This window comes from Amborella trichopoda, chromosome 1 (genome assembly GCF_054954075.1).
Source record: "Amborella trichopoda isolate Santa Cruz 75 chromosome 1, AtrichopodaSantaCruz75HAP2 v2.0, whole genome shotgun sequence".
Lineage (NCBI taxonomy): Eukaryota > Viridiplantae > Streptophyta > Magnoliopsida > Amborellales > Amborellaceae > Amborella > Amborella trichopoda.
In genome coordinates, this window is record NC_142336.1 from 52,198,361 (window position 1) to 52,223,182 (window position 24,822).

General features: G+C 34.7%; 1 protein-coding gene across 14 annotated transcripts in view; it reads left to right on the forward strand.

Moving 5' to 3' along the window:
• The window catches only part of ATM (Serine/Threonine-kinase ATM-like protein), a 175,096-nt gene that overhangs the window by 129,871 nt on the left and 20,403 nt on the right, over window positions 1–24,822 (forward strand). For 12 of the 14 annotated variants that reach the window (XR_016059815.1, XR_002281003.2, XR_016059813.1 and 9 more), the window contains 13 exons: window positions 1,157–1,223; window positions 1,350–1,424; window positions 1,522–1,641; window positions 9,002–9,166; window positions 9,247–9,339; window positions 11,021–11,172; window positions 11,876–12,080; window positions 12,218–12,265; window positions 12,339–12,422; window positions 16,649–16,732; window positions 18,274–18,372; window positions 18,559–18,648; window positions 18,773–18,835. Coding sequence is in view for 5 of the 14 variants with exons in the window: in XM_020667487.2 (XP_020523146.2) it covers window positions 1,157–1,223; window positions 1,350–1,424; window positions 1,522–1,641; window positions 9,002–9,166; window positions 9,247–9,339; window positions 11,021–11,172; window positions 11,876–12,080; window positions 12,218–12,265; window positions 12,339–12,422; window positions 16,649–16,732; window positions 18,274–18,372; window positions 18,559–18,648; window positions 18,773–18,835 (1,345 nt within the window). In the remaining 9 variants the exon portion in view is untranslated. Of the gene's footprint in view, window positions 1–1,156; window positions 1,224–1,349; window positions 1,425–1,521; window positions 1,642–9,001; window positions 9,167–9,246; window positions 9,340–11,020; window positions 11,173–11,875; window positions 12,081–12,217; window positions 12,266–12,338; window positions 12,423–16,648; window positions 16,733–18,273; window positions 18,373–18,558; window positions 18,649–18,772; window positions 18,836–24,822 lie in introns of those variants that run through there. The other 2 variants (XR_016059824.1, XR_016059826.1) reach the window with 1 other exon arrangement.

A 24,822-nucleotide genomic window follows, 5' to 3' on the forward strand; every position in this document is an offset into this window, starting at 1 on the left:
TGTGTCTTTGGAGGAGGGACCCATTCAGAACATAATTTTCCTGATATGTAAACTAGGATTATTAAAAGTTAGGCTATGTGTATCGTCTGCTTTATTTCTTTTATTTTTTTATTTGGAAATGGTAAATCTTGAACTGCACCTCAAAACATCCCTATAGTTGTAATGTTTAGTCTTGTCATGGTTCAATGGCTCAACACTTGCATATTTCAGATTTTCATTGGAAACTTGACAGGCTTGTGCACGGCCAGGCAGCCTGGCCATGTCCTAAAAACGTAGGCCCTCAGCCACAAATATGGCCCAAGGTTTGGGCCCTCTTTTGTTTCTTGTTTTTTCTTTTATGTTTCTTCATTTCTTTTGGCCTGGCTTGGCCCTAACAGGGCCAAAGCCTCCGTGGCCCCGTTCGGGCCAGGCCGGCTGGCCCAACCCAAGCATGGTCAGTTCCACCATTAGTATTAATATCATAAAATAGTGTTTTCCCTCACTAGTATGTATATGGATAATTGTATAATACCTCTCTGGTGATGTCCCTACTATTTGACTTGGTAATAAAAGATCCATGCTCTATGTCTGCCTAAAGTTGTGACCTACTTCTCATTGGAGTGGAAAGATCCTAGGGAAAGTGCGTGACCTACTTCTCATTGAAGGGAAAGATCCATACACACTGTCCCAAGCAGTTCTCATTGGCCTGTTCATGTATTCGATGGACTTGAGATTGTCAGTACTACAAGGCTTATATGTACAATACACAGTGCTATGTTGCGGATTATAATTGTGGAGAACTGCTAGGGAAAGTGTGTGAAAGTGTGTTGAGAGATTTTTTTCTTTTACTCTATTGGTGCTTAAAGGGAATATCAAAAAGTTATTGAATTTGTGGAAGGATTTTAACTGCTTCATATCTGGTTGCACTTGGTTTCAGCCGTATATTAACCTTCCTTATGTTTGTAATCTTTTCTATATTTACATTACTGAACTCTTTTTTTTTTTTCTTTGTAATTTGTTAATGTTGCTCAATAAAGAAAGTGATGAATCTCCACTTAGAGAAAATTATTCGTTATTCTAAATTGGTTTATCTATTCCATTTGCTTTGGTTTTCTATTCTCATACTTTCTGTTTTTTATGAACTGAAATGTTATCATCTATTATTCAAATTGAATAGTTGCCTAAGAGCTTTGAAAGAGGGAGATGCAAGTGAATTCCAACTAAAGCTCAAGGAGACAAAGCAGGTATGAGTACCCCAGTTGTTCTTGTCTCTGGTTTTTCCTTGTCATTCTTGTACATATTATATATGAGACAATGGTTTTGTTTTAATCATGACATCGTTCTCATTTGCTATTCTCGAAACATGTCAGGATCTTGTCTTCTTGATTTCTTATTCCAGCAAGGAGAGTACTGAACATATATATTCTACAATACTTAAACTTCAGGTATTGCTATTTCAAGAATGTAATGTTTACTTCAGATGATACTTCTGACATTCTGCATTCCCAAACCATGTAAATTACTTGATGTATATTTTTGTAGATTCTGGATCATCTCGGCCAAGCATGGAACTTGCGTTGGAAGCCAATTTCTTGTCAAAAACAAAAGTTTTATCTGAAACAGGAGGCATTGTGTGAACCTATCATACCAAACATGGAGCAGGTTTGTTTACTTGTCTTTGTTGTTTTTCCAGTTACTGTCTCCTTATTTGTGCACTTTGATATCATTGAGCTCCTTATTTTCATATTTAGGGTAATATTTATTTTATATTTCATTATTTTGTGCTTCTATATATGGGTGGCAACTAGGTCGGGGTCAACCTTCCGGGCCAGAACTGGGTCAAGGAACGCGCCTGGGTGTTGGAATTAGTGGGTCAGGTGCGGGTCCAAATGATTTGGACCCGACCTAGTGCGGGTCCAAATGACTTTAACATGACTCGATTTGGGTCGGTTTCATAACTGGGTTTGGATCTATATATATATATATAATATAAGGTTACAACCTTATACTATAGAAGTATGTTGCACCTCAAAAAATTAGCAAAAAAGAATGTTCCGAAGTTGGAATACCTTCCAACTGATCATATCGACCTCAAGATGTATGGTATAAAGAAACAAAAAAGATTTCAAGTTCAAAAAATAATTCGTCTTGTAACAAGTTATCTGGACTTTCTATTTTCAAGATTTTGAAGTGTTTATAGATATGCTTAATCTTGCACCATTTTTTAAATTTTAAACTTCATAATTAGGGTTAAACATGGATTTTCAGGCCATCATAAGGTTTTTGATCCTGGAACTACATCTTTGGGCAAAATTTAGAGATGTGCCTTGCGTGTACAATATTAGGTAGGCACCTTATACAAACCTCACAGATATTATATATATATATATATATATATATATATATATATATATATATATATATATATATATATATATATATATATATAATTTTTTATTTCTAGATACAAAGGACTTGGACCTGAGTCAGGTCTCGGTGGGGTTTGGATCCATGATTGACCTAGTCGGATGTGGGACCCTACCCGAACGGTTGCCGCCTTCTATAGCTATTCTTATCGGGCAGTGTAAGGTTTGCGCAAAGTAGGATGACATATAATATTTACAAATGTAGGATAAGATGCAAATTTTCACATGCCAACTTTTGTGGATTCACATGCATTACCATAAAAATGCAATGTGCTTCTCCCCATATTGCATCCATTTTGAAAATGGGATATAGTGGCTTTTGGCCTGCTCACAAAAATTAGCAAGATTTCCTTTACTGGTCCTATTGCTGGTGTCTACCAAATAGGTTTTTCTGCCCCACATTGGCCACTATAAGTGTGGGTCGCCTGACTAGGTGACACTGGGCAAAACTCTCAAAACTTTTCATGAAAAACTGAATGAGCATTCTTTACTCTCCAAAAATAGTCAATCTTTCTGGATAGTTAACAAGCCAGATTTTGCCCAGGCTCAATCCCTTGGACTTCAAATGCCCATGGAATCTCCCTGATCAATGGCACACCTTCCAGATTAAAATATTCAGTTTCCCACATTTTGTTTTTGGACGAAAAGATTTCAATAAGGCGTTATAAGTTGTAGGTACTTGTTCCCCCTTTGGATCTCACAAACTCAACATATTCGATGAATTCTCAATTCCTCACACCTCCACATGCATGCCATACCTTTCCTCTATCTTTCCCTCATCAAAACCCTAAGGAAGGCACACCTCTATGTTTTGGGTGAATAGAACAATTATGGAGTTGTAAGTTGTGTGGCTTCTTCTTTCTGTACTTGGATCACTCAAACAACAAGGTGGAAGGTGACTAACATTGACCTTTGCAACCCAAAACCTGCTTTTTGAATGTTCCCCTCAATATTTTTCGAGCCTTCCACATGACCTAATCCTCGCTTTCCTCAAGTTCGCTATAAAAGTTGGAGACCCACTTGTACCATTAAGCGGTGTAGTGCCCTTTATACAGAGCAGTATTGAAGTTAAGTAGATACAAAGGGAGCTTGTCTTCTTATTTAATGGGTGATTCATGGTTTAAGAGGCCTATTTCAACCATCTAACCTTTGCTCAACAACCATCATGAATCAAGGGTGGGTAATGCACCATTATCCCTAGGTGGTTCCTAGTTCCATCACTCTTCTAGCTCTAGGTCAAGTCCAATTAGATTTTTCATACGACGTCTAGATCTAGTTGGTTTCTCATAACTAATTCCCAGTGGAAAAATATATCCTATTTGGATCCAAACCCTAACCACCTAAGTTTGACTTTTCCAAATATTTTGTAACTAACAAAATCTATTAACAATCTTAGGTAATCTTGGAAGCACATGGTTTTTGGAAATTAAGTCTTTGGAGGTATGCACCTCTTAGAAGTTATAGGTCCCTCACGCGCTTATTTCTTCTAGAAGGTTGCTGCCACAGGGCCGCCATTGTTAGTGGGGTCCAAATGATCAACAAGTTACTATGTCCCACATTGTGGCCGCTTAAGCACCCACAAAAACATGGGACTAAAAAATGGCCCAAGTAATCTACTATTTCCTCCAATTTTCTTCTAAATAAAAACAAATTTTTGTTTCCAAAATTGCCCCCATTTTAGAACAAACATTTTTATTCCAAAAGTTCTTGTGTTCTAAAATAAAAAATCTAACACAAAATACAGGTAGTTGAAAAGAGAAAATCCACAATTTTTATTTCCTTGAGAAATCTATGAAAAGCCTCATTAGAAAACCTTTGAAGAGTGTGCTAGCACTAAAACTAGATCCTTATAATAGGCGCTTTGTGAGTACCCTATGATCACACCTAGACTCCAAACCAATCCAACAGAACCATGGCCCACAAGTGTTCTATTCCACGGGCTTGTGATTGGTCTGTCAAAGTTGGCCACGACGTTGAAGTACAATAGTTTGCAAGTAAACATAGATTCCATGTGCTCTCCCCGAGGATGATTTTAGGGTCAAGTGCGAAAACCAAGACTGCTTGTACAGGAGTTTCCAGGTTTTCTCCTTGTATGTGGGAGTCTCTCACAAGCACATGCATGTTAAGGATTACGCAGATGCATTAAAACTCGAAGATCACATAGAATCGAGACTCTCTAGGGTTACATAGATCAAAGATTCTCCAGAACATACAAATCCGAGGCAAGTAGCAGCACACATGCTGTGTAGGGTTCGATTGACAACGCTTCCAGACACCTGTGCTCACAAGGGCCTATACATCCTACACCACATGAGCCTTTGTCATTTCCTAGCAACAAACAACACCCACAACCCTGGCTATACCCTTGACAAGGTACCTGAGAGCCCTCTTCAGCGATGTGCATCATGGGACCAAACATAATGAGCACAATGTGTGGGTTCACTTATCTAGCCAATGTGTAGTCGCAGTGTCACACACCGAGATGAGACTTATGGAGCATGCTATGCCCCAAATAGGACTCAGTTCCCTACTTATGCGCTGTGTTAGGTACCCAAGTATGCTCTTACTCAAACTGAGAGTAATCCTTAAGTAAGGATGAGGGCAGATACATGGGGATAGCATAGCACAGATTTGATCAAAGAACAAGTCACAAACATTTGGGCATAGGACTCAGGCCTTGCTAAGCTCAGTTACTTGGGTGAGTCTAAGTGGACTGGCCGGAGTAGTGTATGGTCCCAGAAAAAGCTGAAAAATAAAAAGAAAATAAAAAAGTAACAAAAAATAGTAAAAATAAACTAAACCATGAATAACTATTAAAAGTCCAAATAAGATGGAAAAAAAATATACAAGAGTATTTTAAAAAATTGTCTTATAATCATTATTAAAAAAAATCTCTTATAACTGGAAACATTATTGAGAAATCCAAAAAATGGGGGAACGTAAAAATAGAGCATGTGACAAGAAAAAATTACAAATCATCATCAAAAACATCAAAATCATAGATAAATTATTTATACATTGATTACAAAAAAATTATATTTTTTATTTTTTTTAACCTAAGTTTTACCCAATTCCTTGGCTTGGCAAAGGGCTGACTGTCACACCTTAAGTTTTATAACAATAATAGTCTTGAGGTGTGACAGTCTATTCTCAAACTTTAGATAGAACAAATTCATAATTTCCGCTATATATTGTACCAAAACTGATTTTTTCCATTCAGAAATATTCAAATTTATACAAGGTCTATTCACAATTTATATTAACATATACAATTTCTTAGAACAAAAATTACAAAGGCGAATTTAACATAATTTCAAACTTCTTCAAGGCTACTCCTGTTGCACATTCGAGCAGTAAGGCTGCAATTACTCTAAAAAGAGTTCTTAATAGTTTGATGAGTTTGGCTATGTAAGTGATCATCATAATCCTTAAAATCACAGTTGGAAAATGTAATATTTTTCGAAAGAATTATTGAAACAATATGAGGAGGAGTATACATGGAGAACTGTTCCGAGTTCAAAAATACACATTTTAACATAATCCTAAAGATTTCACATGCATATTGAAATAATGAGGAAGGGCATATTTAAATACTTTAACAGAACTGGAAATTCTAAAAGATTTCACAAAGTACCCCACCTGCATCTTGGATGGGTCCACTTAATCCCTGCAGGTCCACTCATACCTCGCCGGCATAGCAAATGGGTCTACTTAATCCCTACCAGCATACCAGATAGGTCCACTTATACCTTACCAGCGTACTGGATGAGTCCACTTAATCCCTACTGGCGTACCGGATAGGTCCACTTATATACTTAAAGTATCTCTGAAACTCTTTAAACGTCAAGAAGCAACAATATCGTATATTCAAAATATCCTTGAAATCATTAACATGAATTCACATGAAGCATTTTATAGCAATCGCTTTCACTGAAATTTCCATAAATAATCAGTCAAACATTTTTCGCAATAATTTCAGAAAGGTAGTATTTCTGAGAGACATTCTTGAAATTTAACATGAGCAACAGTCTATCAACAATAGAAGATCTCGTTATGGAAATCTTGTGTCAAATATTAAATTTCAACTATCTATAATTCTTAATAATAGACAAAAATATTACAAATTTATTGAATGTGGAGATATAAATTGTTAAATAATCATGTTACAAGAACACGTAAAACTCATAGTGTCTAAAATTCATAGACAGATATACAAATTTTCAAATAATTGTTTTACAGGAAAATAAGATCACTTACACAAAATTTACAGTATCTAAAATTCATAATGATAGATGGAATATATTGCCATTAAATGCAAAAGATATCAGTTTATATAACTATTTTACAGGAAACTGAGATGACTTACTTTTATATGTCACAAGATGGGTATGTTGCTACTGTCGCCAGAGCAAGATTGGGATTAATGGTGTTCAGCTAAAAGTATGGGAAAAAGTGACCAAATGAATTTATATGGGGAGAAGGAGCATAAAAATATGTTCATATTAGAGAGAGAGAAATATTATATGCCTATGAGAAACAGAGGAATTGTTATGAGGGGAGGAAGATATAATTGTTTTTATAAGAACATTATTAAGAGAATAATACTGTTTTTATGGAATAATATTATTTTTATGGGAATATTAAAGTTATGGATATAATAATCATATTAAAAAATATAGTACGATAACATAACAGACAAATTAAAATTGTATGGTATAGTCCAAATTTGAATTATTAATATGTAACAGTGTGATATTGCACATCATTTTTATCTATATTGAATAAGTGACATATATATGTAATATCTGAGATATAGGTGAGATATGTGAATACTATAATATAGATCGATGGGGACTGTTAAAGTAACCAGTCCTCATTATATAAATGATATAATATCCATATGGCATTAATTATATAAATATGGTATCCAAATTTATATGAATATGGTGTGGCATTATAGACTATATACATCACTCAAATATATAGATAACAAATTATATTATATGCATACCATATAGTCCATTTATCACATCACCATGAATTTTTATATGCTACTTTTATGAAATTATTATAATTAAGAAAATAAGGATACTTATTATTATAATACTAATATTATGAGAGGGGAAGAGAGAGAGAATGAAATTCGTTGAAGAGAGAGAGAAAATATTAAATTTTATTAGAGTATTATTCTAATGAGAAGAAGAAAATAATGAGGCTATCATTATGAAGATATCATGAGACAGAGGGATAGAGAATGAAAAGCTAATATTTGAGAGGAGAGAAGACCAATTATGATGGAATTATGAGAATAATCATGGAAGAGAGAGAAAAATAAGTGTAAAACAATCTTTTAAGAGAGAGAGAAGAGAAGCTTACAATTGAGAGGAGAGAGAAGACCCATTTTTGATGAATTAATTATGGGTCAATGAGGGGTATTTGTAAGTGAGTGGGTCAATCTTCATTTGACACATGTCAAATATGTGTCCTTTTTTCTCATTTGTATATATGCCACCTCATGACACATCACCACCCTATAATGCCAACGCATGACACATCATCACTTTATAATGACACATTATCACCTCATAATGACACATCACTTTGTATTTAATTATCTTAATTTAATTAAAATAAACGTGAAAAGAAAAATTTAGCGTGGTCCCATGGTGCATTCATATTACAGTGAACTATGACTATTTAGGTGTTTTATATCATTTTTATTTATTGTTTAGGTTTTTTATAATACTATTTGTTGTTGTTGTTGTTGTTGTCGTGTTGTTTTTCAGTCCCAAAAATTTAGGGTCATTATACTAACTCAGCCTAGTCCGAGTTGACTCAGCAAGTTCTTAAACTTGAAAGTCTTGTTTTTCAGTCCCAAAAATTTAGGGTCATTATCCTAACTCAGCCTAGTCCGAGTTGACTCAGCAAGTTCTTAAACACTGAGCTTGAAAGTCTTGTTATTAAGGTAAGAGTGCTGAAGAGTTGTCTTTGGTGGGTAAATAATTTTGCATTTTATGGGACAAATTCATAGTTTCAGAAACACATTGTTAGACTGCAAAATATTAATTTTGAATCATTTACCTAGAAATCCTTGGCCTGAAATTTCTTTGAATAAATGTGAACTGCTTGTTTGTTATGCGTTAAGTTCGAACAGTTGTCATCCATTTCTTTCTAGGAGCATTAGTTTATCCATTCGGATTTCGAAGTCCTTTCTTTGCAAATTCTGTTTGATTGAATTGATACTTGTTCAAAATTTTGCAATAGGCATAGAAGCCAACACTCAGATTATCTGAGAAGTTATCTTGGTGATGGCTGCCTCTTAGTTGGCTCCATCTCCAACAATTTGAAAGCTATTCTTCTTGTATGGTCTTCGTTGTTATTTCTTAACCATGTGAATTTTTGTTCTCCAGTTTCATAAAATCCTGAGCTGGCAATGTTCTCATCCATAACTGTTCGAACATGCATAAATTTGTTTATTGGATTTAGCCGGAATTTTTCTACAGCATTTCAACTTGTAATTTTGTTTCGTTATTTCTTGTAGTTATAAAGTACCCCGTTCATCTATTTGTCTAACCAGCATCTCATTATGGTTGTAGCTAGAGTGGCTTAATGCAGATTGGGAGTTCATTCTGAAACAAACAGGCCCACATCTTACTTTGTTGGAACCCTTTATAGCCTTCAGACGGGTGTTATTTCAAATCTTAAATTGCAAACCGTGCACAATGCAGCATCTTTTGCAGTCGGCATCAACCTTCCGTAAGGTTGCCTTCTTGAACCTGGCATTTATTATTCATATTCCTAGGCTTGTGGTGCTATCTAATGTATTCCTTGCAATTCACAGGGAGCCAGATTCTCTCATGCTGCTGCTGCATTGCACGAGTTTAAATTCCTCTTTAATGAAAATGAAACATCGTATATTTGCTCTCTGGGAAGGGTATTTCTCTTCTGCCATGATGTTATATTATCTTCAATAATCAATTTCTGGAATAAGAAGAATATTTTCTTCTTTAATTACCAATTTGTTAGTATTTTCTTTTTGCTAGTGACTTAGATACAGACAGTATAGATGCATACTTGATTGGAACATTCACTCTCATGATGGTCGTTGTTTTTCACTTTGTTTGGAAATGATGTTTTACTGTCAAGTTCTGTATGTTCTTGTGCCTACTTATGTGGCTAATTCAATGGAAATATTTAAGTGAAGAAAATAACAAAATAATTTGGTTCTTGTGTCTAAATATCACATATAATCGAAGTCATCAGGTTGTTGTCCTGTTGGGAAGGCTTATTTGTTATATCTTAGTTTTTCGATTTTTAAGGGCCATAGGAAGCTTATATGTTATATCTTAGTTTTTCGATTGTTAAGGGCCATGGTAGTGTTTGCAATTTCCATACGTTTTCATGCATGTATACTATGTTCGAAAAACTGGTGGTACAGATTGGGAATTGCCGATCTTGATCAGCAATTGATCCAGACTGACCTGATTCCTTGTTGGAACTTTGAATTGGTCTTGTTCCGATAGATATACCCGATTGTATCAGGGAACTAGACAAGTCTGTCAGGGAACTAGGCAATCCAAACAAGCTGAGTCACCCAGTTCCCAGACATTATATTTTTTCTTATTTGTCCGATTTTTATTTTTGTCAATTCCTTTTATTTTTTATTTTTTATTTTTTATAGATCTATTCTCACACGGGAAACTCTGATTGATTTGCCACTTCGGATCGGCAATTCACCGAACATGACCAGATTTCCAAAAAGGTGGGGTTCACCTCGCCGATCCGTGTTTTTAAACATTAGTATATACATTCTTGGACACATACTTAGTATATTTACATGTGTCTGCACAAACGCAAACACACATGTGCATGCACGCACACACACACAGAGACATATGACACACATCCATGCATAAGTTCATCCATTTGCACAATTATTTTATGGGAAATTTATCACAATACTCACAAGAGATCAATTATTTAACATTTTACCGATTTGCAACTACTTCAAGTCATGATCATGTGTAGTTTGATGGGTATTTTGAAATGAAATCAAAAGATACAGGTAGACGGTTAAATACTTCATCTCTCATGGGTATTTGAATAAATTTCCCTTATTTTATTATTATTAATTATATCCTCAATTCCTTAAAACTATGTAACTTCTTAATATTAAATTGCGAGACCCAAGGTTCACTTAAATAAGAAATATGACACCCTAGTTGTCATTGTTTTGCATAATTTTGGTTGCCAAATTATGCATGCAAAGATCTGGGGGTGATTTATTTGCCATTTTATAATTTAAATGAAAGTTACTTCAATTCTTTTTGGAGCATGCTTCTTGTTTACTTGCTACCTTGAAGTAATCATTCGTGAATTAGAATGCAACATTTTATTTGAGTTCCTTCATTGAAAATATATTAATTTACTTCACTGCAATTAACCTTAGAGCTGCTGCATACCTGCTTTAGTATGTGTATTCCTTGAACTAGTACTTTTTGAATTAGCTTCACTGTTCTCTTTGAACTTTCTTAATGTGTTACTGGATCTAAGACGTTTTAACTGGACATTCTGTTTTGAAATAACTCATCTTATTTTATATTTTTATTTTGCAGCTTGAAGAGGCTAAACTTTTACGAGCCCAAGGTCAGCACGAGATGGCTATAAATCTGGCAAACTATATTATGAATCATTATCAGTTGGCGGAAGATGTTTCTAACATATGTCGTTTAACTGGGAAGTGGTTAGCTGAGAGCCGATCTAGCAAGTAATGTTGTTGCCTTTTCTATTTGAATGACCTCTGAGAAAATTAAAGAAAAACAAATTGAAGAGTAGAGCTGCAAGTGGACACTGGCAGGGTCGATCACACCGAATCTGTGATCCAAGGGTCCCTAGCATGGCTAGGCTTGACTAGGCCCAAATCCATCTAACCTAAGCCCAGGCCTGTATAAAACTATAGGCCGCTGTTTGAGCCTGCATTATAATGTATTACTTAAATTAAATTTTGGATTTTTTGCATAAGAAATAACTAGCGAAAAGAGATTAAATCAATCAGAAATTTAGGTATCCAACTATCATTATGTGATCTTTGCTTCCCAAAATATGGATCGACTATTACAAACTTGATTGACTGACAAAATCCCATATGGAAAACTAAAGGGCTGGATTGATCAAGCCCAACACAACCAAGGCCTGATAACGACCAATCAAGCCTCGAAACCAAGGCCTGAGCATGGCCCACTAATATTGCGAGCTCTAAATACAGGCACGGCCCTGTAGGGGACCCAGACCCAGCCTGCAATGGCCAAGCCTGCTTGGGTCATCCCATCCCAGTCCAGTTGCAGCCTACTGTAGAAGACATGTTACTTGTATTCAGTGTTCTCTAAAATTATGCATGTAATATTACATCTTTTCCTAAGGAAAATGTGAATTATCTTATCACTTACATGAGTATTCTAATCACGTATCAGCTCAAGGACCATTTTAGAACAATACCTGAAGCGTGCAGTTAAACTTACTGAGGGAAAGAAGACAGTGAAGCAGGCAATGTGTACAACAAGGCAGTGCCAAATGCATTTTCAGCTTGCGCACTACACTGATGCTTTGTTTAGGAGTTATGAAGAGAGACTTGCCTCTAGTGAATGGCAAGCAGCATTACGTTTGAGGAAACATAAGGTATTTTCGTCCAAATGCAAGCACACATATAGTGACCATACCACTCAATATTTACATTTGAACTATGAAAACCGTAATAATATTAAATAAAATAGAATAAAAAGCTTACACATATGTACTATTTTGTTCAAATGCAGGCCAAAGAGTTTGAGGCCCTCGTTAAGAGAATGAAAACTGTAACAAAGGTGAGCATGACTTACTTGAATGAAAATAAAGACTAACTATGGAGTTTTCTAATGATGAGCTGTGTCCCTGTAGGGAGAAAAGACAGACTACTCTATGAAAATACAGGAGTTGCACAAACAGCTTCAGATGGACAATGAAGAGGCCAAGAAATTGGAGGTAGATATTTTATTTTGCTCATATTCTGATTGTTAAAGTGGCATGTCAAGTTACAAAGCAGGCATGCAGTTCATCAGAATATCCTGCAGCATTTACCTATTAAATTGTTTTAGACGATGGAAATAGAGGGCGCTCAAAATGGGCTTAAATTTTGATGGTTAAGTTGTGAAGTTCCTTGATATATTATGTTCAACGGCACTGTAGATCTTATAATCTACAGTGCTGTAAGGTTTACAATCCTACTGAAGTTATATAATCTACATTTCTGTTGGGTATAATTTTTATTCTACTATGTGGTTGAGCGTTATTTGCAATGGTGTTGAAGTTTACACTTAATTGCCAACAGGTGATCAGGGTAGGTGAACCCTTAGGGGCCGTTTGGGTACCTGAAAATCTATTACAGGGAAACATATTACAAGAAAATATGAGATTTACCATATTTGGGTACACTTCAACAGTAAGAAAATGGAAATAAATTAGACAAAGTTTTCCCAAAATACGTGAAATCTATTACACACAGAATGACTGTGAAATCCATTACGCGCTTAACGGGTAATCTAACTACGTGCATCTCTTGCCAAAAAAAAATCCTTACTTTTTTTCTCTAAACTCCACTTATAAGTGTTTCCCTTCCTCTATCCTGCGAGCATCCATTTCTACTTTCTCTCTCTGAACTCCACTTATAAGTGTACTTTCTCTCTCGAAACTCCACTTATAAGTGTTTGTACATCTTGTGCACATCCATTGCTACACTCTCCTACACATATCCATTTCTACATCTTTCTATCCCCAATTTGGGCCCTCATCCGAAACTAAATCTTTTGAAAAAAAAAAAACAAGGATTTTTTGATAAATAATATTTTATAATTATATTTTATAATGATTTTTTGATAAATTATATTTGATAAATTATAATGATTACTAAATCTTTTGAAAAAAAAAAAAAATTGGGATTAGGGTTTAGATCGAGGCAAAAAAGTGATAAATTATATTTTATTTAAATTATAATGATTACTCTTTTAAAAAAAAAAGAATTTTTTGGAATTAGGGTTTAAATACAGATAAAGAAGTCATAAATTACTTACAATATATTAGCTGTATTTTTTTTTTTCACATTAGCCTCCTCCAATATCTCAATCTAATTTTTAAAATACTTTACCATTTCACAATAATTTTTTTTTAAAATATATCACCATTTACTATTTAAACTACAAATTAATGATATTTAAAGGTTGTGACTAAAATAGTTCACTCAATGTTTATGACCAATATTAATTCACACTAATAAGTTGTTATTCTTTGAGCCATGACAAGCATGGTATAATCATGCTATCTATATATATGCATTTCGATATTAAATAGGAATGTCTACAAATAGACCATTTATCTTTTGTGAATAGAGGTCACAATCATTCTCAAATATTAGATGTCAAATTGGATGGCTTGAGGTGAGTCATGAAGTGAATTTTTTTTTGAAATTTTATATTTATTCAATGACATTAGTACAACCACCTATTTTGAATTTTAAAGGACAAAAATGATTGTGCGTACAAAAGATAAATGGTCTCTTTGTAGACAATTACATATTAAATCGCTATGTCTAGTAAGAGCAATGTATGAGCAAATTTAAGGTGCAATGTAGACAATTCCATATTAAACAGTTTTAAGTAATAGCAATGCATTTTCCAGGTTGCATCTAAATACTACCCAAACAGTAACAATCCATTTGCATGTAATGTATTACGCAGTAATGTATTACGCCAGTGATATATTTCACAGACAATATATTTCTAGGTATCCAAACAACCCCTTAAAAAGTACAAATAAAAACACCATTAAAGATGGTGAAAATTGTCTTAATTGAAATTTGTGGATAATTGCACCAATGTTGCTGTATTAGTTGTTTGTTAAATGCCATATTGAACATGTACATCCATGGTCTAAAAGACTCAACCTACACAAGCATGCCCACAGGCAGCAGTGAACAAGTCAATGTTTAATACTAAGACTCTCATCCTTAACTTCCCCCTAATGTCAAATTGTGGGAAGGAATGGTTCAATTGAAATTTTATTTCTTGATATATAATCATCTTCATCATCATTAGAGCCTTTTGCCAACTATTTGGGGTCGGCCACACGAATCATATTGATAAAAGAAGAAAAGGTGGGTAATTGAGTCCATTTTCCTTAAATAAATAAGATCAACAATAATAGAGAAAGAACATGGCTGTAAGTCAAGCCAAGAGAAGAACTTTCTTCTTTCATAAAATTAAATTTATTCCAATAACATATGTCTCTCAAAATATGATATTCAACCTTTTATAAGCTTATGAAACCCTAATTTAACTTGAGATCCAAATAAATATTAATACTCTAAAATACCCCTAAAACAATACCAAAATTTTAAAAATACCCCTGTGGACAGTAATGTGTGAACAGTAACGTGTGAATAGTAGCATGTGAACAGATTTGTGAACAGTAACTATGAATAGTATCATGAATAATACTTGTGAATAGTAAATAAAAAAATAAAAACCCTAGAAATAAACCCTAAAACTAAAACTGTAATATACATCGTTGAAATTGAATAAAAATACAAAATAAGAAGAAATTTGCCTTCCATCATTCTCCCCTTGTTGGAGAAAACTCGTCCTCGAGTTTTGAAGTGTGTTAAGATGCACTCAACATCAAAACCACCTTTTTTTACCTCCTTTTTCTTTGTCGCCTCAAATAATATTCGAGGTAAAACAAATTCCTCAAGAAATGGCTCCCGATATGGGTAATGACGAATACATGCAAATTTATCAAATTTGATTATTTGTAAACTCCCATTGGAAATCATGTAAGATACTCCAAACTCAATTTTCTAGCGTTTGAAGGTTTTCTCAATATCTAGTTGATCACTTTCTGAAATCAAGGCCACAATTTGCAAAGTCTGAGTCGACCACACTTTCATTGCGCTACTCTGATTCTGGTGCCCTAAATCTCTTAAATGTTCCAAATCTTCATCTTTTTCTTCGTCAAAAATCGATTCACCTACGAAATCTAGATCACCATTAGAGATTAGATCTCTTCTACAATCTTGTTCATCATCTAAGTATGTATCTAAAATTGGTGGCAGATCCCAATCTACAACCTGCTATTTTTTATACGACCTACACCAAGATCAACCTCCTTCAAATCATGTAGATCAACTAAATCCTATGACTTATTCTCCCCGAACATAAGGCTCCCAACGCAGAGTGCATGCATAGAACAGGTGGTTGAAGGTAGCTTCATCATTCCGCTCCAACTCTGAGTTAGACTTTTGATTCATGCCATTCTCCATAAAAACCCTGATAATTTGGATCTATCCCTGTAGATTCCTCTTCGTTTAGGGCACGTTGTTGCTGGCACCACTTGTGCAGCAATAGCTCTGTAACCTTCTCTGTCAAGTTGTTGATTTTCTTGCGCAATTGGATAAGATCGGATACCTACGGCTATGACCTCCACGACAAGTCATCGTAACTTCCAGTCGTCCTCGAACCATGCTCTGGATGCAGGAAGAAAAGGTGGGTAATTGAGTCCACCCTTTTCTTGAACCTTAAACAAGTAAGATCAGCAATAATAGAGAAAAAATATGGTTGTAAATCAAGCCAAGAGAAGAACTTTCTTATTTCATCAAATTAAATTTATTTCAATAATATATGCCTCTCAAAATATGATATCCAATCTTTTATAACCCTATGAAACCCTTATTTAACTTGAGATCCTAGTAGACATTTAATATTCTAAAATACCCCTAAAACAATACCAAATTTCCAAAATTACCCACGTGGACAGTAACGCGTGAATGGTAACACGTGAACAGTTTGTAAACAGTACTATGTAAAGTACTTGTCAATAGTAAATAAAAAAATAAAAACCCCTAGAAATCTTAAAAACCTTAGAAATAAACCCTAAAACTAAAATTGTAATATACATCGTTGAAATTGAGTAAAAATACAAAATAAAAAGACTTTTGCCCTGCATCACATATGTAATGGATTGAATTTTCCTTCTAGCATTTGGAATTTGCTGGGCATATGTTCACATGTTGTTTTGTCTGCATTTCTTTTTGGTGTGGGCATATTAAAATATTGGGCATTCTGCAAGTATTACTCCTTCGTATATCACAATGCATTTTAGCTGATTAAATGCTGTTTAGTATAATATTTTGTTGATTTGTTGGTCTTTCTATCTTTTAGGATGATAAAAACAATTTCCTCAATCTAGCATTGGAGGGATATCAGCGTTGTTTGGTCATTGGAGATAAGTATGATTTAAGAGTGGTACGTAGTCCCTTCATTCAAAGAAAATGAATGTATTGGTGCCCTTCAGAGTTTGCAAGTATTAGTAGATTGTTGAACACAAAAGCTATTGTTTACTATAGTTATGGAAATAAACAGGTATTCATTTGTGAACTTCTTCTTCCCAAGACTTATAACATGTGCCCATTTGCAAATAATGTTCTATTTCTAAGTTTCGAGCCACCACCTTAGTGTTGAAATGAGGAAGCAATCCACTTGTATCTCATAAGCTTATGTTAAAACACATAGGCTAGAGATGTCAACAAAAATAAAGGATGTTGTGTATGCTGAGATGAAAGGAACATATTCCTTGAGTTGTAGATCTATGAAACAGAGTATATTCTCTTCACCAAAAAAAAAAAGAGAGTAAGAAGAAGAGGAAAGAGTATAACTGTGATATTGTTGGAGTGTGATGTTTATTCCTATTATTTCTGTTGACCTTCCAATAGGTCACATTAAAGGAAGTTAGGGCTTGTTTGTGTTCTTCCTTATGTCACGCCTTATATCTGCTATATTTGGAATTGTTCCTGATGATTTTCCTGGTTGCTAGTTTTCTTCATTGATTTCTTACCTGTTGTTAGTGGTATCAATCACACATACATTTATGATTTGCAAGTTAGATCAACTCCACTTGCTAGATTCTATTCTTATTTTTGCAGATATTTCAGTAGCCCTTACAAAGTTGTTCTAAGTCGTCATTAAATTTTATTCCAAACTGTAAGGATTTTTCCTGGCACATATGGCGTCTCCTATTCATTTTAACTATTTATCATTGTAGCTCCACATCTATGGCAAGGCACATGTTAGACATTTAGCTCTACATGTTAACTTTTTATCATTGTAGCTCCACATCTCTGCTTCCCTTTTTCTTTTCTTTTTCTGTTGTAAGTTCTTTTTATTTTTGAGGTTTGCACTTCCTGCCCAATGTAGTTCTATTAGCTGTCCATTTAGTGCCCCCTTTATTGCTCTAGAACCTTATTTTCTTCTTTGCTTCATGGATTATAGTTATCTATCCATTGCATTTAATGTGGCTGTTCCAATTCTCATGGACTCCTCGAACCATAATTCGTGGGTGTATGCTGTTTATTATACTCTTGACTTCCAAATTCGTGTTGGTCTTTTCCAAAATAGTCCGCTCAACTTGGCTTAGGCAAATGCAAGTTGTTTCAAGAGAAAAGATGGACATGTGAAATATTGCCATTAACTTATGCTTCCATTGATATTCATGTGCATGCCACTATTATGTCCATATCACTTGGATTGCACATTGGACTTGGCTTAAGCAAATTTGGTGTATGGATTGCATAACTTATATGGTATCTTTTATATTTATGTATTTTTTACAATACATCTTTTCAAATGAAGCTTATTATGCGCAATTGGCATGGCATACTTCATAGGAAGGGGTGATCATTCCTTGCTTCCCCATACCTTGAATGTGTTGCTTCATCCACCGGTGCATTGTTTTATTGTTCAATCATGCTTGTGATGTTTACTCACTATGCATTACTCCCTTCATGCAGGTCTTTAGACTTGTCTCTTTGTGGTTCAATTTCGCAATTGACCAAGATGGTCGAACCAACCAAAACGTTGTAAACCAAATGCTGAAGGCAGTAAATGAGGTACGCAATGAGAGGGTTAATGCATCTTATCTTCTATCAAATTTATTGACATGGGGGTTCTTTGAAACCAACTATAGATAGCCATTGAGGCTCCTTGGCTAACAGATTTTTCAATTAATTATATAGTGAAATTTTTTTTATGGTTAGCCCCTGATATCACCATGAATTTCCTTGTGAATCTTTCAGATCCAATCATATAAGTTTATTCCATTAGTGTACCAAATCGCCTCAAGAATGGGGAGTTCAAAAGACAGCCAGGAATCAATGAGTTTTCAGGTTTGAATTTCACAAATGGTTTACAGATGCACTTGGAGATAATACTTCTCAAAAGGTGCTTCTTATTTCCATTTTATTGGTCATGTGATGCTCTCTGAACCGGATTAACTCTTTGGTTGGGCAGTTTGCTTTGATCTCTCTTGTGAAGAAAATAGCCAAAGAACATCCGTACCATACTATGTTTCAGGTAATCAAGAACTTCTTTTCAAATATTGCCTATTATTTTCCACAAGTAATATATTGAGTTTTATTCCTTCCCCCTGATTATTAGTTTTGTCACACTATAATGTAGATTACATGTATAAGGAGCATTATTGTCATTATTTTATTACGCTATAAAGAATGTAATGTCTTTAATTGTTAAGCGAAATTATGTAATTGTACATACCCTGACATCGAATCCTTGAAATATTTAGTGTTATAATGAAGATGTCTCCCAAAATAGATGGGTTTTCACAGCCAACAGTTAAAGGGGCACGTAGATGGGTCTTTTATACCTCCTCCTAAACTCGTTAAAAAAAAGAGGTTGACGATGATGGTAAGAGAGTGAACATGGTTTCCAAAAATGCTGTTTTTGAAGAATGGGTTGTTAACCACCAACAAATCAATGTTATTCTCTCAAAATAATTTCTAGCACAACTTATTGGAATGCTGACTGATGTAGAATTATGAAAGGCTCTACATGAATCCTTTTTGCAAGAGTCCCAAGGCACGTGTGTTGCATTTGAGTGATGCAGGGAAATTTGAAAGAATAGTAAAATCAGCAAGGAAGAAACCAAACACAAGCACAAGTCGAAGAAACTTAGGGTTTCTTATTCAGACCCCAAGCTAGGGTTCCAAAAGCCTAAATTTTCTCTTTCAATTTCTTAAAATCATATGGAATTGACCCTCTCAAGCCCCACACACCTTTTATATATTATAATTCAATGTTCAAAGACATTACATGTCCATACAATGATTAAAATGACCTATTTTGTTTTTGTAATGACAGTTTTACCCATATGAACAGTACCAGTGAACACTACTCATGAATAGTACTTATGGAATAAATAAATAAATAAAACCCTACAATCCCTAAAAAACTAAAAAATCCTAGAAATAAACTCTAAAACTAAAACTATAATATACATCCTTAAAAGTCGAATAAAAAAAAAAAAATAGTTTGCCCTCCATTGTTGAGACTTGCACTTCAGCAATGCAAGAAGAAAAAATGACTGACACAATATTTTGACAAAATCATGGGCCTTTGCAAACAGCTTGCCACCATTCAAGAACTAGTGTGAGTGACAAAGATAGCATACAATGTCCTCCCTAGTTTGAGAGAAGACACAGGATGTTTGTTACTTCAGTTACCCACTCCATTCACAACCTTATGATTGCATCCCTTGCTAATTAGCGCAAAGCCCTCTTCTACAACAAACTTGTGTGCTAATGTTGTCAAAAACCATGATCCTTATGATGTGTTAGTCACAACTTGAAACTCTCCATTTTGTGATGGAGGAAGAGGAGGCGGAGGTCATTCATTCCTGTCTAATAAAGGACATGGTCTTCTCCGTACACCTAGTGTTTTCCAACATAATAACAATTTTTGAAATAATAGCACGAGTTTTCAGATTTGCTGATGCCAAAACTATATTGCCATGAACTTCTACAATCACTGTACTCGTGGGTGGGAAAATGCGAACAATGGAAACAAATTTTTGGCCCTTAATACTTTAGTGGAGACCATAGTTACCATAATCTGTCACCCAAGGTCGTGATTCCGATTCGGGATCCCGATTCCGTGATTTTGATAAATGAATTTTCATAGAATCCGTTTTCATGAAGTTAGGATTCTCGAATTTTACACTTATAGAATCTCGTTTTCAATAGTTATTGATTCTCGATTATGCAATCGTTGAATCTCGATTCTACATTGTTGAATCTGGATTCCACACTTGATTCGTTTGTTTTCAAGTCCAGATTCATTAACATCAAGTATCGCAGTTTGTAGATGCAAGAAACAACAAATTAATCAAATATCGAATCTTGCTTCCACCCTCATGGAATCTCGATCTGATTATTTTTGCAATCACAATACCATAATATCAAATACTAATATTTTAGTTGCACAAATCTATGACTTATGGCTGGTTCAAATAATAATGGATTTCTATTTATGTTATTTGGAAACAAGACTGGAGACAAATGTCTTCCATAGTTCATATTCAAAATCTCTATCACTCTATCCATGTGTGTGCTTCATGTTTAGACCTGCAATTTTTCACTTCACGCTATGGTACAATGGGAATGTCAGCAAATAAATAAAAAAATAACAATTCAAAGAACATGGTGTCCAAGATCATGAAGGCTTGCTATTATATAAAGGTAAACAGAATAGAAATTTAGGTTCTATTCTAATAGTGTTAGGACTGGCTCGGATCATGTTTCTATTAGTGCTAGGATTGGCTGTCTTTTCTAAAAATATAATTGGTAAAGAGTTTTATGTTCAAATAAGACTACAACAATGGCAATGCCATGGCACAGACAAAATCCTATTTGAACTATAATAATGAAATAAAAATCACATTTTAAAAATACGAGGTAATATTTGTATCTTTTGTAGACAATTTCCCTAGTGGACTATGAGTATCTATTAATTGACCTTATTTCTAATGCCGTGTTTGAGGCTCAATAGTCAATACATTAACCTCATATCTACAATACCCTTCTTCGATTCTTAGAGGCCTCTGATCTCGATTGCTTGATGAGGTTCTAAGTTGTCAAGGCTTGATATGTCATTGATGTAAGAATCTTGATTCTACATGTGTTGAATCTTGATCCCCATAGAACTACAAATCTCGATTGTTAGGTGGGTCGAAACTCGATTCCAAACTGATATTGAATCTCAATTCCATTATGGTATGAATCTTGATTCCAAATGCGTCAGAAACTTTATTCCAAAGATGTCGGAATCGCAATTCCATATGGGCCAATTCCAAATAGGTTAGAAACTCAATTCCAAAGGGGTTGGAATCTCAGTTCCATATATGTAGGGATCTTGATTCCATTTAAGTCAAATGTTGATTCCTATAAATTAGGAATCTTGTTTTCTGCGCTTCCTCTTGTACAGATGTCGATTATGAAAACATGAATATTCTAGCCAGCCACGATTCTAACTCCTAAAATGATTCGGAATTTCTGGCGTTTCCAAATGATCAAACGAGCGGGCCAACTATGCCACCTGTAATTGCTGGATTCTTATCTCTTATCTCATATTCTAATAGTGCTTTCGTATAACTAGAGTTGGGATCTTACTTCCTATCACTCTTGTAGGAAATGTCCTTATAAGTTCCTTCGTAGGTCTGTATTACTAAATAATGCATTTTTGGTTCTCATGACCAAGCATAGCCTTATCTTTCTCTCATTGACTCAAGAAAATAAAACAAATGATTTCATATTTTACACATCTTATGTTTTCTTAAAGACACATTGTTGAAGACCATGTCCACTAGAGGGGATTGGGCAGGACGTCTGTATGTTTTAGATGATCAATTGAGGTAGCTTCCAGTACAAGTGTCTTCATTCCAAGTAAATGGTGATGTCAATGTTTGGCTTCTTTGTCTCGGGAATTGTATCCATGAGTCAGTTAATAAATTATGTAAAGATTATTTGATTCCCTCATTATCGAAGAGTTGAGCTTCATTCATTTGTTATGGTTGTCAATTAGGTAAATTGTCCCAACTTTCGTTCTGATGTAGGGAAATTTGACAGAACAATAAAATCAGCAAGATATAATACTAAACACAAGTATAAATAAAGAAACCTAGGCTTTCTTCTCCATACCCCAATCTAGGATTCCAAATGCCTAAGTTTTTCTCTCTTTTAATTTTTAAAAATGTGGAATTGACCCCGTACAAAAAGTGCCCAAACAAATAATACATTGACCCATATATCCTAATTTAAACTTAAAATTCATAATGACAGTCTTACCCCCTTTGAATAGTACCTGTGAACAGTACTCGTGAATTTACTTGTGAATAGTACTCATAAAATAAATAAATAAAATATAAAAATCCTAGAATTCCTAAAAAACTAAAAACCACTACAAATAAACCCTAGAACTAAAATTATAATATATATATCTTTTGAAATTAAATAAAAAAAGGATAATTGGCCCTCCGACATTCTCCCTTGGTTGGAGAAAACTCATCCTCGAGTTTTGAAGTATGTTAAGATGAACCCAACATCAAAACCACCTTCTTCAACCTTCTTTTTCTTTGTTGGCTCAAATATTATTTAAAAAGAATTCCTCAAGAAATGGATCCTGATATGCAAATTGAGGAATCAATGCAAATTTATCAAATATGGATATCCTTGAACTTCAATTGAAAATTGTGTAATAAACATCAAACCCAATTTTTTGGTCTTTAGAGTTTTTCTCAATATCCATTTCATTACTTTCTTAATTCAGGGCCATAATTTGCGGTTTATGAGTTGACCATATTGCATCTGCACTACTTTGATTCCAATACCCTAAATCTCTTGTATGTTCCACCTCCTCGATATCAATGAGATCTTCAATGGCCATGATTGGGATCAGTCCGCTTGTTGCCTTCTCTCCATATTCTTCACCCTCTTCTAAAATATCTTCACCATCATCTCCTTATCATAGATCGGATCTCCTTAGAAATCTTCTTGTTTCATCTAAGTATATATTGAAGATTGGTGGTGAGTTCCAATCAACAACTTGCTGATTTCGATGCAATCTACGTCAAAATCAATGATCTCATCCTTCAAATCGAAAACCCTAAAGTGATGTTCCCCACATCTAGGTTATCTATCACTATCCTCAACGCTCAACTCCCCACACAGAGCACAAAAGTAAAGAGGCTTGTACTTGAGATCCTCCTGAGCTGAAAGATCTGACCATTATTACTTAATGTTGGAATTTGATCTAATAGATTGATTTTGTTGTATCCAGAATAATGCCAATCCAATCCATGTCATGAATAAGTGTCACCGGTACGACGGCATCTTGACACCACCTAGAAGGGTAAAAAATGAGGATTCAAAATTAAAAAGTGGACCTATTTCCAATGGATCACACCTATCAAGAAAAAGTATTTTGTTTATGATATGAGATAAAAGAGTTGCTTAACACTTCTTTACAAGTTTAACAGATTCCTTTTGGACAAGCAATTATGAAGGGCCTGATTCTTTGTAGAACAATGAAAGATTTAATTGGATTCTCCATTTTTCATAGGATATTTTAGATGAAACGTTTGGGCAGCTACAGTACTCTTTGGGGATAGAAATAGATCACACTTGAACTCCAATTGTCTCAGCATAAATATGCAGTTGATTTACTTGAGTGCACTAATGTGTTCCATTGCAAGCCATCAACCATGCCAGTTGCCCTCAACAAAAGATTGAGAGTAAATGAAGGAAAATTACTTGAAGAACCAGAAAAGTACCGAAGCATGGCAGGAGCACTTCAATACCTCTCGCCACTCATCCCGATGTAGCCTCTCTAGTAAATGAATTGTGTCAATTTATGTGTGAGCACATTGATGTCTACATGGAGGCATAGTAATGCATAATTCCATATGTGAAAGGGACCATCACATTATATAACTGAAAAATCACAGAGATGATTTATGTATCACTTCCCTTATTCGCTACTCCAGCATAGATGATTTATGTATCACTTCCCTTATTTGCTACTCGAGTGCTGATTGGGCAGGAAATCCTGATTCACGTAGGTCAGTCTCAAGATATTGTGCTTATTTCGAAAGAAATTGGATATCTTGGAGGAGCAAGAAGCAAAAATCTGTAGCAAGATCAAATATAACTGAGTATAGAACATTGGCCATGAAATTGGATATCTTGGAGGAGCAAGAAGCAAAAATCTGTAGCAAGATCAAGTATGGAGACAGAGTATAAAACATTGGCCAGCATTGTGGCAGAGATTTTATGGATATGAAATACGATCGTATCTCTTGGCTATATAGTATGCCTGTCCACCATCTATTACGATAATCGGAGTGCTCTCGCTATTCCAGCTAAAACTATTTTTCAGTATTGTAGTAAGCTTATAGATATTGATTACCACTTTGTACTCAAGAAAATAGAAGTAGAGGAGATTTGAATGGATTATATTGGCACCGAAAAAAACCAGATTGTGTATGTTTA